The sequence below is a fragment of the Sebastes umbrosus genome, chromosome 7, assembly GCF_015220745.1.
Source record: "Sebastes umbrosus isolate fSebUmb1 chromosome 7, fSebUmb1.pri, whole genome shotgun sequence".
Lineage (NCBI taxonomy): Eukaryota > Metazoa > Chordata > Actinopteri > Perciformes > Sebastidae > Sebastes > Sebastes umbrosus.
Genome location: NC_051275.1, coordinates 7,389,776 through 7,407,264, shown reverse-complemented (window position 1 = coordinate 7,407,264; position 17,489 = coordinate 7,389,776). Strand labels below are relative to the sequence as shown.

Here is a 17,489-nt window from a genome sequence, read left to right as displayed (position 1 = left end):
ATTCAGACAGACAGTATGAGGAAAATAATGTGTTTTTTGAACATTACAGCATGTAAACATGTTCTATTAGAAGATTCAACATTCAAGATTCAAGAATTTTATTTGCCATTTGCACCTATAAGTATATTGGAATTTGGCTTTAAGAAAAGAAAAAAGGTAGAAAAGGCACAAGGTAATTACGGTACAAAATAAGTAGCACATTCAACTCAACACAATAAATAAATAAATTATTAAACTATAAAATGCCCTCAGTGTAGTCAATAAATAAACTAAACTACCCTCTGCATAGGAACGATACCTCCAGAGTACAAATATACAGTGTATATGCTCCATGACCATGTTAAAATAACTTATAAAAGAAACACAAAATACAAGAATGAACCTGACAATGAGCACGATATGGGACCTTTAAAAGAAAAAGAAAAATGCAATTTTGGCATATAAATCTCGTAAATACGACTCTCTAATCGTCCCCTGAAGGCATCCCCCCGTCCCCTGCTGTAGCTGCGCAGAGGAGCGTGCTGTCTGTAGAGATGGCGGCCTGTGCGTTGCGCCGCGGCTTGCTGAGCTCCGTCACCAAATACAACAAGAAACACGCTCACAGGATACTCAGCGTGGTGGACAGCAGCAGCGGCTTGGAGCTGTTCAGACCGCGGGTTCAATGCCGGAGCTGCGGGCTGCCCGGCGGCGTCCAGCAGAGGAGGTTCATGTCCTCACGGTAAGAGACGGAGACACTGTCCTCCTCTGTGTCAAAGCTAACATGCTAACATGCTAAAGACTTTAGCTCAGTAGGAGCTCTTCAAGATGGCTCCAGAGCGACACAGGCCACGTTGTTGTTGTTGTTGAGTGGACAGCTGCCTCGACGTGGTGCCAGCTTTATGAGGTGGTGTGTAAACATGAGGGGACACTCAGAGACAGAACATGAGAGAAAAGGACAGTTGTCCTCTGCTGCTCGTTAGCTAATGTTAGCATGGTAGCCTGCCAGCATGGGTTGAGCAACACCTGACAGTCTGATCTGATCTGATCTGACCTGACTGCCTCCAACCTGCTCAGGCCATCTGCGTGTTAAATCACACAATGTGGACGATTCTTCTGTAATGATATTTGGCATGTTTAAGAAATATGAACAACAGTGGAGTTATTATAATGTGAGAGGAGTGATGCAACAGTCTGTACATTATCTAACTATACTGGTGTACACTATATCTGTATCTTATCTAACAGTGTCTAAATGAATGCATTGTTTATTGGATGTTCTTACTTTTGTCTAATGTTGTAGAGTTTAATCACTTATTGTTAACACTTGTACTAGATGACATGACCAGTACATGTCAACTAGTGTACTGGTCATGTCTTGCTGGGCTTTTATCAAGCCCAGCAATTTTACTGCAACAACTCTGCTAATGGGAATCTGTTATTATAAATTCAATATTAGATAATGAGATACTTTGTTTCCCTCCCACCACTTGAAAAAATAAACAAAAACCAAAGAGCAACATCATTAAGATAATCTCACTCTGTATGTAATACACTGATCCAATAATATTAAATATTAACAAAGAAAGATTGAAATGTGTGTGTCGAGCTGAACCCATGAAACTTACTTCCTACCACTTGTGCATCTACTGATTATCACTGATTTTCTATTAAAATTAGTTGATTTCAGTGTTTAACAACACAGTCATTGATACATCTGTGGCATGCCTCTTATGGTTGAGGTTGAGGTTGTAGAAAATATTATTTCCCTGTCAGACTCTAACAATAATTGGCCTCAGATTCAGCAAAGCCCAGGGCCCCATTTCAGAAAACAGATTTAACAAACTCTGAGCCTGAACTCTGAGTTGATTAACCCTGAGGTGGAACAGCTGATCGGAGTCAGTTCAATCAACTCTGAGTAGGTTGAACCTGAACATAAAAAGCCATCATCAATAGAGCTCTGGTAATACGATTCACCATGGCAGAGCCTCCATTTTAATCCAGTGGATGTAGAGATATTAATGCATGTAGATGTGGACTGCACACACTAAACATTTATCTTTAAAAAAAAAAAAAGTCGAAGCAGGGAAAAGTGTCAATAATACAATAAAGTTTTATTCAGTGTGGTCCATTAATGCATCTTTTACCAGACTGATATTTCTTTAATGGATGATAAAGTGGTGGAGTCTGACTGTGTATTAGGCTGTAGCCTACATTACATTTTAAATATATTTGTTCAGCTCTGATGGGGACAAAACACAGGAGCCAGCAACTGAAGATGAAAAATATAAAATATATAGATAAAAGACATAGAGACATAGAGACATGACTGAAAGCTCACAGTCTGATCCAGTAATAATGTGTTTGTGGATTTCAAGGTTAAATAGAGTAGATTTTAAAAGATAGACATCTATTTGGATCTTGGCTCAACAGCATTCAGTGACTTTAGTTCAGCTACTTCAACAAATGTAGTACATTTAAAAAGGTCACTGAAATACTGCTAAAACACATTCAGACAATACGCAGCCTATTTTAAAAAACTCACTTTCTAACTCCATTCGGCAGCTGCACAATGATCCTGCTCACTCAGAAATATTAATATGTAATCTACAATGTTATTATGTTCCATCAGTAGAACCAGTCACATCATGAGTGATAGAGCTCTTTATTCATTGATCCTATGTGTCTAAGCTTCATACTGATTTTTAGTATTTAAACTGAGATTACACATTATGTGCAATACATTTTAGTGGAACTGCTCTAACAAACTGACTGTCTCAGTCTCTGTGTTATAAAAAGTGAACTTTGATAAAAGAAGGGCATGCAGAGGTTTTATTTTGAGCTGGGGATGATTTGATGCTGCGTAATATTTGAACGTTCACAGAAATGATTGACGGCACATAAAAGCGGTAACTAGATAGTCCGGAGTAACAAACTAATACCTTTTTAAATTGTGACGCGAACCTCCGCTAATTAATGTGCTTCAATGCGTGTTTTGATGCAAACTGAGTGAATGCAGAAATAAAGCAGCGTGTCTGACCCAAAGTTTAAGTTACCTCTCTTTCTGGAACTGAAAATCCAGAGTTCCTCTCATCTCAGGCTTAACTAACTCAGAGTTTTCACTAATCCCGCTTTCTGAAACAGGCCTCTGACCTTTCAGTGACTGCACTTGGCACTAAAAGGAGCCCCCTTATCTGCATGTTTAGATCAGTCCTCTTACTCACAAAAGTAATTTGAAAATGTTGTCATTACACAGGTTGAGTGATTGGCTTAAGACTTTCAGCATAATTTTGTTAATATCAATTTATCACATCTGTTGGTTTTCAGTAAACTTTGGGACTTGTTGTTCCCTACAAAAGGGCTGGTTAACGGGCAGAAGTGTACTTTAAGTACATGCGACACAAATATTTGGTCAGTGGCTCTCAAAGAGGTTATGGGAACCTTAAAGCTCCGTGTGTTGACTTTTTCATTGTAAAATATTCACTTAGAATGTTTTTTTTTTTTTTTTATAAATACTGTACTTGACTCCTACAGGACGTAACAAAGCATTTTGCTTAACTTAATTCCCACTAGAATGGACCTTTTTCATGACAGACATTATGACTTGTCAAAACAGGACATTACTATTGCTGGTGTAATTGATAACATTAATGATGACTGTGAACCATTTCGGTGTCCCTTTTGAGTCATTATTGAATTGGGGTGGGAGATATGGATAATGTCTTCTGATGTAATTTTATATCACTATATATCGATACATATTGTGATATAGTAAATATTCCGTTAATAGACAAAACTGGAATGTCTGTTTTTATCTAATCCAGTAAATTTGATACCTGAGAAATGAAGGTACTTCATCACATAGATGCAACAATCCCATATAAAGCACTCCTGCTCATTGACTTGCAACATTGCTTGCAATAGTCTAATATGACTAGAGATATTACCGGGAGAGCTGCTTGGTATAAACGGTACAGCAAAACTATATATCGTCATATTGCCCAGCTTTACAAGTGTGCCAGCTTGCACAATAATAGGATCCTGGAACTGGACCACCTACATGTAATGCTGCCCTTATTAATCTTTTTGGCTACACTTATGTGTGTTTGGCAAGACAAAATGACACAAATTATGTTTTTTTTTCTTGACAAAGTGCAACAGACTTGTGGTAGGTCATTGTGGGATGTTGTTTTAGCTAGCCATTTCTACAATCGGCACAAACACCAATGTTGTAGTATTGACTGAGACCACTGCATGAATGAAACCTAACTCACACACCATGACCAAGCTGTTTTTCTGCTTCACTCAGCCTAGACATGTGATTGGAGTTAACAGATTTAGTGCTGTAATCTTTAGTAACACGGGGACAGTCATGGTGACTCTGCACACTGATGATAATTTAGTCATTTAGCCCAGACATTTTTTAGCTTATCCGTCATTTCTTTGTTGTTATGTGGTGGTGGTGGTGGTGCAGCAGCAATGTATGTCGGCTACACTGGAATAAAATGATCTTGGCTGTGGTCCAGTGCAGAGAGAAACCAGTGGGTCTTGTTGTTTCTGTAGCTGCCTCCATCTGATCAACCAGGAAAAAAGTTGCTGTAAGAAATCTGGTTGGATCATGACAGAAAGTTTTCTTGTAAAATGTGAGAGAAAGTTAAGGTGGGTGACTGAGTGCCCCCTCAGTGGTTGGAATAGCAGCAGTGATTCACCACCAGCTTGTATCTCTCGCTTTAGTTTACGTAACCTTTTCATTATGTAATCATATCTCCTGTCGTGTTGCTGTTGTTGCCAACCTTTCCCCGACATGATGACAGCTCAGTGGCACAATGACCTGGCTTCACTCCCCAGTACAAAATGAAAAGGGTGATGTGAAAGGGTGAGTTTCTGTGCTTATTGGCAGGGCAAGTTGTTGACCAGGGTTAGCTGTTGGCTGAGGCTGGTTCCAGGGTTTGCAATGGGTTGGCTATATTTAGATCTGATTATGTCTGGCCACACAGTGTATTGACATTTCTCAGATTGTTGCCGAGGTAGAAGCAACAGAAGAGTGAGTTCATGTTAAAAATGAGCTGAAGGGACGCCCCGATAGCTCAATTGTTGACAGACAGTGTTACTGTGATAATCAGCAGTCGACCATTTGTCATTCACAACATCCATTGACATTTATCGTTTATAGCACACAATTTTTATTACTTCTGCCCAAAATGTCAATCAAAAACCACGGCCACCGACTACAGTGCAGGCGAATGTCTGCACAAAGTCGAGAATGTTTGATAGGGTGGAAGTAATAAAAATAGCTTGGTCATTTTGAGTTATATCTATAGGCAATCTCGTTTTTTTTATTGCCATAATTCTGAGATGTGTTGCATCAAACAAAGCTTTCCTAATTTCTCTTTAGGTTGCATCAACACTGTCTATATTCAGTGCAATGGAAGGGATTCATAGCGCCACCTCAGGGGAGCTCAGTCAGTGTTACTTGACATCCTATGAATAAACACATACAGTAGATGCAATGCTGCATTCAAGAAATGTTGGAAACCCTTGATTCATTTCAGAAGAACTGCAATAATACAGAAATGCAAGTAGGAAACGGGCACGATCTTTCAGCCCCAAAAATATTTGACAGCTGTTATCTGCCATCTTATCAACAATGTTCCTTTTAACTAGGGCTGTCAATCTAACTAAATATTTAATATTTAATCATGATTAATCGCATGATTGTCCATTTTTATCTGTTCAGAATGTACCTTAAAAGGAGATTTATCAAGTATTTAATACTCTTATCAACATGGGAGTGGACAAATATGCTTGCTTTATGCAAATGTACTTATATATTTATTATTGTAAATCATTGAACAATGACAAATATTGTCCAGAAACCCTCACAGGTACTGCATTTAGCATAAAAAATATGCTCAAATCATAACATGGCAAACTGCAGCCCAACAGGCAACAACAGCTGTCAGTGTGTCAGTGAGCTGATTTCACTATGACTTGCCCCAAACTGCATGTGATTATCATAAAGTGGGCATGTCTGTAAAGGGGAGACTCGTGGGTACCCATAGAACCCATTTTCATTCACATATCTTGAGGTCAGAGGTCAAGGGACTCCTTTGAAAATGGGTTGCCAGTTTTTCCTCGCCAAAATTTAGCGCAAGTTTGGAGCGTTATTTAGCCTTTTTAACAAATTTGCGTTATCGTGTTAAGTTTGACAGCCCTACTTTTAACATGTTTACAATCCTCAGAGAAAACTTGGTGTACGGGATTTTATAATGTTAAGTTTTCCACACCTTTGTAGCAATTAAAATTATTAAACATATACTTTCCCTGAGGGGGGTCTGTTTGACCAAAAGATTTTATATAGACTTTTACCCAGTGGAGTGTTTTTTTGTACCTCTAAAAGCCCTATGAAGCCATGTTTGAGTGAGAGGATCCCCATTTTGTTCGTATCGTGCACAGGCACCAGGATTGAGGATTCACATCCTGCTTTCCGTTTTGCTGATTGACAGTTGGTGGAAGTAATGCACCAACAAACATCGCGATGCGCCAATAAAGGCAGTAAAGAAGACGACTGCTAGCAAGGAAACATGGATGTGAAGACTGCATGATGGAAAATATTTTTAAACATCAGCTTTGCAAATGTTTTGATTGATGGTGATTGGCTGTATCGAAATATGGTCTCCATCTGTATTGACCTGACGTTATTCTGACAAATCACCGCAAAACTAGGGGCCGCAATCATGAAACGAAAAAATATGAAATACAAAACTTTTTCCCTCCTGGTTACTGATTGTCCTGAACACAGGACAAGTGATTTACAGAAGAGATATAAATGCTGTAGCAGACAAACAAAAATGCAATTTGATTTCAGTTGGACTTAAACCATATTTCTCGTAGTCAGGTTACCTCAGGTTATGTGATTATTCTTGCGCAATACCCCCATGATACGCAAATAACCTGAAAGCAACCTACAGTGTAATATTTAATCCCACTGTCCATAGATCCACCTCATTAATCCCCACTCTTCATCTCTGTTGTGAAGATTAGCTTTGCAGGGAGCCCAGAAGTATGCGTGTTATTTATTTGAAGAGACCAGCTGTTGTTGTCAGCGGTGATATCTACTGTAAGTCTGTGTGTGTGTTATGAGGCTGCAGGCGAGGACATAGAGATTAGAATGGTTTTCCTGTTTGTTGACATCTGACAAGTCGAGGTGTTTTATTCAATCTTGTCAAAGTTGTGATTGGGATTACGACTGTTGAAGGGAGGCAGCAGGATTTTCCCTATAGGGATCAATGTAATTCGCCTCCATAGGAGGGAAAATCCTGAAGTCTGTGGGATTTCCTGTCGGGGCTCCTCTGGAACTTAAAGACTGTTTGTGTTTGTTCATATAGGATGTTGTTTTGATCTCTGTCCCCATGTTTTGTATACCAGCCCAGTCGCACAGCAGTTCGTGAAATAGTCACAATCGTTAATCTATTGATTCGTGTACATAGACACAGGCTTATTACACGGCTACTTACTTCTTTCACAACAAGGACCTGCTAAATGTACATTATACCGCTTATTACACTGCTACTAACTTAAGAACGGTCCGCCAGAGTCCGACATCAGAACTGCGCCCATAGCAACGGTCTGCTATAAAGAAATAACAGACCGTAAAACGCCGTGTTTGACCAATCAATATCAAGTATTCAACACAGCCGTGTAATAAGATTGAGATCGGGGTGGATGGTTGGGTCAAAAAACACACGACTTTCGGAGACCAGTGTTCGTGTCCCGTGTGAAACCACAAGTCAAAGTTGATTTATTTGTCACGCAAGTTCTGTACTTAAGTTACAGCACTTCTGGTGTTTAACCCAAACCGCAATCTTTTCCGAAGCCTAACTAAGTAGTTTGTTGCCTAAGCCTAACCAAGTCGATCTATTTCTAAACCTAAGTAGTTTTATTTTGAAAACACTAGAGCGGAAATTGACACGTGCGTCACATGTTGCTGGACATTCGTATGAAAATGCACAAAAAATACGTTGATGAAAGTCGTGCTGAGCGTCATCAAAAAAGGGGAAATTTGTGTCTATGTACACGAATGAAATAAATTAAATTTTGTGACTATTTCACAAACTGTCGTGAGACTGTGTTGCGTATACAGACCTGTATGTTAGTTTGTGGTCATATGTTTTTTTTTTTTTATGGTTAAAGTTGGTTACACATGTACACACACATGCACAGGGTCCAGTGTGTAATGGTGTTGCCTGTTTTTGGCAGGAGCAGGCCTGAAGGGAAGATCCTGGAGACAGTGGGAGTGTTTGAGGCTGTGAAGCAGCACGGCAAATATGAAACCGGACAGGTAAGTCACTTTCAGTCACCAAACACACACACACACACCATCACAGATGGGCCTTCTCCCCCATTAGAATATTTAGACTTATTTTTGAATATTACTGCACTGTCCTGCATGGGGCTGTACCGAATGTCATTTTTTATTTATTTTTTTTTACATTTGAAGCTTCTATTGAGGTTTTGAAATTAAGCTTAAAATGTCTGTTGTCATATTTTATGACATCAAAGGATTTTTTGTTATTGTGGTTATATAAATGTAATTCATGGTGCTGGTAGATTGCTGCTAGACAGCCCCGTTAATGCAGGTGTGTGCCTCCCTTTGTGTGCGGCGAGCGGGAGAGTAAACGGCAAATATAAATTGCAGCAGAATATTTCGTTAGATAAAAACATCTTGTGAATTTTGTGAGGGCTGACCCAAATGCTTCGAAGCGTCGACCATTGCCATGGTAATCGACCTCCAAATCAGTATCGAATGCTTCGTTTTTTATTTAAGTATGTTATAATAATGTATAAATCCCCAAATAGACCATGAAATAAGGAATAATCCCAAAACATCATTCAGTATTCATATCCAACATGAATTATTAATACTTATTCTCAACGCTCTGGAGTTATTGGAAATGTTTGTATCATACGAGTCGGAAAAATCCTACACAGCCACCATTTGAATCTAATTCTACAAATAGTATATTAATGATATTAGCGTAGCCTCACCTTTGGTATGTTAATTAAGAATTTGAATATCAACGTTATGAATGAAACTTCCAACTATTTGGTACAGCCCAAGTCCTACGTTATCTGGTCTGTTTTTAAGTTTTGATAAATCCGTAACTTTGTATTGTTACGATGGCACACTTGCAAGAGCACTTGCCTGATCCTGTCAAGTGAATGTAATCCCATCTAATTTATGCTTTATTAAACCTCCTACAGATATAATCTCACAGCAACTCATCCAATGTTTTCTTGTTGTTGTTGTGCTCTCCTCAGCTGTTTCTCCACAGCGTGTTTGGTTACAGAGGCATCGTCTTGTTTCCCTGGCACGCCCGACTTTATGACAGAGACATCACCCCTCCCATGTCTGAAAGGTAAACCTCCATCTCTGGCTGCAGACTGCACCAAACAGGCTTGATGGTGTGTTTTGTGGGTGAGACTTGTATAACTGAGTTCCTTTTGTCTCTCTCCCTTTCTTCCTCCAGCAAACCTGAGCCTCCAGGAGCCCACGGCTCTAAGGAGGTGAAGGGGAAGACTCACACCTACTACCAAGTCCTGATTGACACTAGGGACTGCCCTCACATAGTAAGTCACCGTATACACAGTATGCTTTTGCTTTAGGACCACCAACTACCTTACACTTCACATACATCTTTATTGCCCCTAGAGATTTTTAGAGGGCGTCCAGACAGTCAAGCATCTTTAGATGATGTTGTGTTGAAGCTTAATAACAACGGATCATTTTGGAATTTCAGTAATGAGTCATTTTACCATTGTTTAGTATATTTACTGCATAGTTTTAAATGCCAAACAATGTTGTTCATGACAGGATGAAAAAGCCTCTGAATCATCACTTTCACCATGGAACACTAATACTAACACTAGAATAAACTCCAAACAGGAGTCCTTTAGGTTGTTACTAGGGATGGGTACCAAGTCTTAAATTGGTACTTGTTTCTGATTGGTCAGAACAGTATAGAGCCGCTACTGCAGCCGTCAGTACCGCTTTTTGAACGTAATTTTTCCGTTCTTTTAACGATCAGCAGCAGTCCGTTGATAATAATGCAGTTCTTGGCGTTGTGCAACTACCTCGTTGGTGTGTTTACAATCTGATGTTACCTGTTTTTGAAGTAACTAACTACCTGTGCACATATATTGAGTCACGTCTTTCAACATATGAGCCTCCATCCAGAGGAGAAGACTTGTTGTTTTTCTTGTATAAACCATGAGTAAGTTGGACAGCCAGGCATCAGTCCAGATCTCACACACTTGTCACAAGAACCTGATGAGCAGGTTGGCACAATTGTCCCTCGTGGTGAACAATTAACAGTAAGCCAAAATCACTTTGCCAAAAAATGTAATCTGAATAATGGGCACATTGATCACACATTCTGGTATCGATGAAATCCTAATTATTTAATTCCTAGTTGTTGCACTGTCACTCACACAGGCCAGTGGGATGGATATTTGCTAAGAGCATGTGACTGGTCTTTGGGTTAATACCTACCGCTAATAAAGAGGTTGTAGTACACCTTAAACAGTTCACCCCCAAATGTTGTGTTTGACAGTCTCAGAGGTCCCAGACAGAGGCAGTGACGTTTCTGGCCAACCATGATGACAGCAGAGCCCTGTACGCTATCCCAGGTATGTAAACTGGTCAGGATGCCAGACTTCATTGATAAGTTACTGACATTATGTTGGCCACATAATATCCTTGGTGGTCCCTGTATATATCCTGAAAAAAACTGAAATGGAAGAAAGATGGAAGCTATTACAATCCTACTGAAGATATGGTCCAGCTCAGCACCTTATTCCACTTCAGGATAAAACATTCAGATTCTCGTTTTCTGAAAACAGTTCAGTTCACCAAACTTCCCATTTGAGGTGGATATAATTGTTCTCTGTCTCATCCCCATGTGACCATGTGTCTGCGCTTCTCCCCTTCAGGTCTGGACTATGTGAGCCATGAAGACATCCTGCCCTATAACTCTGCAGAGCAGATCCCCATCCAGCACGAGCTGTTTGAGCGCTTCCTCATGTTCAACCCTGCCAAAAGTAAACACTCTTCTACACTGTCCGCTTCAGCTTTCAGCATCATTCTTCACTCAAACCTTTTACAATGCCCAGAGGTTCACTTCAGTGATTGTGTATATACACAGCCATGTTCCTACTATAATTCTCATAATGTATTTCATCCTGCACTATAGGGGTGGGGAAAACATCTTTTACGATTTTTAATGCCGGAATCAATATATTTGCTTCATTTGAGTCTATGCAGAGGTAGAAGGAAGTTACCGCTTTTATTGTTGTAGTCAGAGTAACGTGACGTCATATCCGTTCCGTATCCTTCAACCAAAACAAACCTCTGCGAGCCGAAACGAGAAAGTAGAAAACGGTGGAGGGTCCACGTGCATACGACCTGCAACCTCAAATTTTAAATCCAGCGTGGTAACCACTACACATCCAGTAAAGTATGGAAACACTTTGGGTTTCACACATTGCCAGGAAAAGCAGAGCTAGACATCACGGCTAGAGCTGCATGCTAACTCTGTCATGGACAGGAAACGTTATCGTATTGCGGTAACGTGCGGTCAAGCCGGCCGCCACTCATCTCCGTGGTCAAATCGGCCGACGCTACGACTGTAGAGCACCCATATACTTTTTCCCATGATCTAGAAAAGAAAAAAAAAGCGGTAAATCGTAAAATAGAATTGCAATACTTAAAAAAGGCAATACATATCGAATCGGCACCAAGTATCGTGATAGTATCGTATCGGGAGATAGGTGTATCATCCCAGCCCTACTGCACTAATGTCATTGCTATTTCATATGGTCCAAACAGTGTTTTATTCCAAGTTGAATATTGGTATTATAAGTAGTTAATAATACATTTTTGTAAAGATTGCATCATGTAGATCTTCCATGCAGTTTGATGTAAGTTTAGGTGTTACTCATTTCTGTATTTTCACAGTGATTAATATCTGTGCTGGTTGGTTGTGTAGCTGAATGTTTTTAGATTTTGTATTTGTTTTTTTATAAGCATAAATATTTATGTGCTTTGTCGTCCTCCTGTAGCTCCTCCGTTCACATCCAGAGACACGCTGAAGGCGTGGCAGGAGAAGAACCACCCCTGGCTGGAGCTCTCAGACGTCCACAGGGAGACCACCGAGAACATCCGGGTCACCGTCATCCCCTTCTACATGGGCATGAGGGTAAATGAGCAGCGCTACTCTTACATAAAAACAGTATAAAGCTTGTCTACATTGCATTGGTGCCATTTTGGGTCTGCCAATCAAAACCCTGGTCTGCAGGCTTCTTGTAGCTTTTTTTCTGTTTTGTTTGGTTCTGTAAATGCTAATGGAAATTCGTTCTTGTTCTCAGGAGGCTCAGAACTCCCATGTTTACTGGGTGAGTAGCAGATTTTTCTTACCTGTGGGGAACATCATGTGGAGTGGTCCACAAGGACAGTCACTGTGGGAAATTAACACCAGCTGCAAGTCAGGCACTGGTATACTTCATGGTGACTATTAGCCTTACCTGTGCCAGCAGATTTAGTGTATTAACATGTTTGTGTGTGTTATCTTCCTGCAGTGGCGCTACTGTATCCGTCTGGAGAACATGGGTAACGAGGTGGTTCAGCTGAGAGAGCGGCACTGGAGGATCTTCAGCCTGTCAGGAACCCTGGAGACGGTCCGAGGACGAGGAGTCGTTGGCAGGGTTAGTACACCACACACACACATATGCAGTATCCAAGATGGCGACCATCTGGAGACCGTGTCAGTTTACCTTTTTTACAAAGTTAAAGCTGCAGTGCGTAGAAATCTGGAAAACGCAAAATCCTGCATCCCCTCGAGCTGCTCTCTCCTCTCTCTCCTCTCTCCTCTCTCCGCTCTCTGTCCGAAGCCCCTCCCCCCACACGAGAACGGGCATATGCACGCGCTTCATACGTGCTCGCTACATCTGAGGAGGCTACCGCAGCGAGCTACACATTACCTTCTAACGACATCAACAGTTTGGACTGTCTTTTTGAAAGTCTGTCTTTCTTTTTTTGGGTTGTTTTGAGGTGTAGGCAGTTGCTGCCAATGCTGGAATAGCAAGCTTTCCAGTAGGTTGTTCCGCCATTGACCGAGGCTTTCACTATCTGCAGAGACCAGACGTGAACGCGCATCTCCTTTTGTGGAACAGCCAATAGGAACGCTCTCTCTGAAATGCCCTGTGATTGGTCAAAGTCTGCCGTCACGGGCAAGATGTTCTAAAGCCTGTAAACAGAGCCATGAGGAGGTGCAGAGGTGTAGTTTTCTCTCAGATCACTTGAATTACAATATGCTGAAAGGTTATTATGGAATTTTTGCCAAATTATGCCAAAATATTGTTGCCTACTGCCACTTTAAACAATATATTTTTATACTTTTTTTAAAGTCTTTAAATATTACACATTTAACAGAACACATAAAAATACTGTTAAAGTTGTTAGCTGTGGGGCGCCGCGGTAGCTCACCTGGTCTAGTGGGCGCCCCATGTACCAAAGGCTGAGTCCTCCAATCACCATTCATTTAATGACATATTTATTTACTTATTAAGTCGTTTTATTTTTTATTTTGGCAGGTTCCGTCCTCCATAGCGTGTGTGTAACCTGGTCAAATTGTATTTGTATTTGTGTGTGGTCACAGGAGCCGGTGTTGTCTAAAGAACAGCCAGCCTTTCAGTACAGCAGCCATGTGTCTCTACAAGCCCCCAGTGGTCACATGTGGTGAGTTGGCTCATTCTTACATCAGTTAACTGTTACACAAATCACATCACTGCTACATATTCTACTGTTTAGTACATCCTCCAGAGGCCTATTTGACTGGCTGGTTGTGTCATTTTTAAATGTGAACAGTATTCACCAGTCTTTTTGTTGTCACTTATTTACTGCTTGCAATTTTGAACTCTTTCTATTATTTGTGTTTAGGGGGACGTTTCGTATTGAAAGGACTGATGGCTCCCACTTCGACGTTCGCATTCCTCCTTTCTCCCTGGAGAGCAACAAAGACGACAAAGCGCCCCCCGCTGGCTACACATTCTAACTGCGAGTAGTCACCTCCCACCTGCGAGGCCCCGGACACGCCGTCAGTCCTGGTCCTGTCTGGGTTGTCTAGAATTGTTCTCCCCCTGTTAAATTGCTTCAGCCTTCAGCATAAGAATAGCGCGAGTCAGGTTATACAAAGGGGAAATATAGCCTTTTCTAGATCATCCAAACGCAGGCCCACCTTGGCCTTTTCCTGTGAGAGTGCATCAACAGCAGTATGTCATTGATTAAATCCTATAGAGATATTATTGGCTGTCGCGTGCGTCTTCGCTCCATGTTGTGTTTGAAGAGACATGCACAGTCAAGCGGAAGAGCGTTGGGAGGTAGGGAGGGGAGTCAATGTTGCCGAGCTGAGCTGGACATGCTGTGCATCCAGTAGCTGAAATATTGAGCAGGTTGTTTTTAATGTATTTCCTGCTGAGCTTTGGGTTCATGAACAGAACAACAACTCCAGCTGACCTTCATACTGAGGCCTCAGTCGGACACTTCAAGTCAACAAGTAAGCCGTCACTTAAACTACATGCTACAAACTCCTCCTTGATTATTTTTGTTTGAATTTACGAAAACATGACTCATGACTTATCCCGCACTCTATTTTTCTGTCATGTTTTTAAGTATAATACTGCCCTTTCACAGTTCAGTTATGTCAGACCTCTGTGGGACACTTATGAGAGGGAATTCAGATTGAAATCTGGGCTGGTTATAGTGCTGAAGTTACAGAGTTTTATAACATTGAAGCACAGTGGATGGAGTCAGGGGCTGTTTGACGCAGATCAACAGAAAAAAAGACTTCAATGTGAAAATTAAATCAAATGTCTACAAAGGATTTTAAGTAAAAATGTAAAACAGTATTTTTTATATTCCTCTTCACGTAATTTAGTAGATGCACCTTTGACAGTGATTATAACCGTCTAAAGTGTTCTACAGTACAAGTACTTCTTAGTAAACAGCCTCACGTCTCTTAGTTCCTTTCTCACATGGATACGCAGTTTTTGAAGACGGCTCGCCTTAGACACATTTACAGCGGCGTCCCTATGTCAAATCATCAAGTGCTTGAGCGCTCTCTTGCATCGACATTTTGAGCACTTTCCGTAAGTCCACATTTCTGCAGACTTTGCCTGAGGGTATTACCCACAATTCATAGTGCTGTGATGTTACACACATGGTTACCAGGGGAAGCCCGGAGGTGTAAAAAAAACGATAAATAAGGAGGACGGCACACGGGTGTTCAGCCAGGCATATTTAAACTTATACAGAAACATTAACATTAAGGATTTAAGATGGTACATAAAACACATTAGACTATATTACACACCTGGTTTATTCATCAATCACTTCTTTTAATTTTGTTTAATGAAGTTACCTCTAATCTCGTAAGGCAAGAGCTTGAAAGACGTTCAAATAGGCAGTAAAAAATGTAAAATTAAAAACCCACAATTGGCATTGTCAAGGTAACGTGATATGTCGCCGCAAAGTGCTGTCCCATTTATATTTGTACCATTTCAATCTTTTGCAGCCTCTCGCACTCGACCTTTACCAGGTGACGTCAGTCAAGTTCCTGAGGGTTCAGGGCTTAAGGCCTTAGGGGGGGACATCAAGATTGGGCCTCTCTGGTATCGTTCCTCTGAGTGGTCATTTTTGATGCCCCAGGGAAAGAGAAAAACAAGCACTTGTCTCATCTTGAATGCACACGGATCTCTATTTAAAGGATAATGCATCTTATAAAACAGTTAGCTGCTCCAGATATAATTTAGGTGTGACACTTTTAAAGAGAGTGAATACTTACACCATCAATTATATGTAATTATAATGTTTATATTTGTATATGAGTTAGATCATGTTTGAAGAGATCTGGTTCCTCTTTGACATTTAAAGTCCTGTTCTCTTGATCAGCGCTTCAAAACTCGTAATTCCATCCACTGTGATTCAATGTTGTGAAAGATCAAACTAAAAGAGTCAAGGGGGGGTGGGGGGCTGAATACTTTTTATAAGCAGTGAACTGTACGTGTTGACAGCCAAAAAGGAATCCCTCCTTTGCTGGAAAGGAGGTGAGTCAGGTCTTAGTTGTCTTTGAATAACAATTGCAGCACATCATAAAGTAATTAAACCAAGCCCTTGGCAGCCAGTGCTGTGGCTAACAGGAGAGGAGAGTGTGTGTTTTCTTCTCTGCTCTCTGTAAAAACCAGAATGAAGTCTTCATCCTCTACACACATGCTGGATGTCGTTCGTTAAGGCTGACTGTTTGACTTTGCGAGCGAGCTCTGTGTCAAGAAAAGTTAAGATGAGCCTAGAATTTCTCTCTGGTAAAGTGAGGAAAGAAACTAACATATTTGTTTTAATAAGTGATTTGAAGCAACTATAATGGTTGAAATACTACTGTAAATAGAGATGTAATTAAAGGCAAAACAAATAAATAAATAAATGATACCTTTTTTGAAAAGTACATTTTGGCATTTATTTTGTACGTTGTTGTTTTTTTATTCGTGTAGCTGTCAGTCTCCAACATACTCCTGTAAGGTCTAAACAGGTGTTTTGTCTGATCATGCAAAAAAGTAGAAAATGTGTTTGTTTTTTATCTGTTGAATGAGCTTTAAAGGAGACAAAATTACGAAAATCTCCCTTTTCAGTGCTTGTGAACATCCATTTGGGGATCTGGAGTGCCTACCAACCCACAAACTGTGAAATAAGACAACCCAGACAGTTTATTGTGGGCTGCCTCGATCAGAAATCATGTGATTAAACAAGCCGTTAGGTTCTTTCGAGATGAGCCCAGGCCTTCACAGAATTGATCGTCGCACCTTGCATGCCTGTTAGATTTGTGTCCGATTTGATCCTGACTTGATCTGTCGTCATGCACATGTAGGCAACGATAACCTCACGAGATCGAGGCGGCCGCCACAGTTGGTCTCCACCGACTGCAAGACCCGGGGCATTATGGGAAACGCCTGGCTGTCGCCTGATCAAAGAGCTGATTGGCTCGTGCAGTAGAAAGTCTGAATACTTTGTGTCATATGTATCGCTAGGCTATTAGTTTCATGTTGTGCAATGAAGGTTTAATCTGTTAAACATATTTGTGTGGTTGATATTGATAATAATAATAATGAAGGTTATAACACTTATAAAAATGAGCTCATTACAAAGTGCTTTACAAGGCAGACATAAACATAATAAAGGATAGGATCCAATGCCAGATATACGCACATTTCCACATGTATTTACAAACAAATATAGATAAATCCAAATGTGGTCTGCAAACTACAAGTATCCTACAGATCAGATCAAACAGGATGTAACTATTGCTTTGGCTTCCTGTAAATTCTTTCAAGGCCGCTGGAAACTGTCCGACTTGACCGCAGCTTTTTTGTCACCGCCCCCCCTGCTGCTAGTGCCGCCACCTGAT

At 40.6% G+C, this 17,489-nt stretch overlaps 1 protein-coding gene across 2 annotated transcripts; it reads left to right on the top strand.

Annotated features, from left to right (window-relative positions):
• The first annotated feature begins 471 nt into the window (after nucleotides 1-471).
• On the top strand, nucleotides 472-16,532 carry poldip2 (polymerase (DNA-directed), delta interacting protein 2). 2 transcript variants are annotated; one of them, XM_037775246.1, is made up of 11 exons: nucleotides 472-718; nucleotides 8,236-8,317; nucleotides 9,298-9,395; nucleotides 9,507-9,606; nucleotides 10,590-10,665; nucleotides 10,969-11,076; nucleotides 12,097-12,233; nucleotides 12,403-12,429; nucleotides 12,613-12,738; nucleotides 13,692-13,771; nucleotides 13,973-16,532. In XM_037775246.1, exons 1-11 carry the CDS (start codon nucleotides 534-536, stop codon nucleotides 14,085-14,087), a joined length of 1,134 nt encoding a protein of 377 aa, XP_037631174.1. In that variant the 5' UTR covers nucleotides 472-533; the 3' UTR covers nucleotides 14,088-16,532. The 2 variants fall into 2 exon arrangements, with proteins under 2 accessions (XP_037631174.1, XP_037631175.1); XM_037775247.1 differs by having other exon boundaries at nucleotides 474-718; nucleotides 8,242-8,317.
• Nucleotides 16,533-17,489: the final 957 nt, after the last annotated feature.

Bases quoted from the DNA above. Each gene is read 5' to 3' on its own strand.
- poldip2 (XM_037775246.1), top strand. From the start codon at position 534: ATGGCGGCCTGTGCGTTGCGCCGCGGCTTGCTGAGCTCCGTCACCAAA. The intron at 719-8,235 runs GTAAGAGACGGA...TGTTTTTGGCAG, and splicing joins AGGAGGTTCATGTCCTCACG to GAGCAGGCCTGAAGGGAAGA. The intron at 13,772-13,972 runs GTGAGTTGGCTC...ATTTGTGTTTAG, and splicing joins GCCCCCAGTGGTCACATGTG to GGGGACGTTTCGTATTGAAA.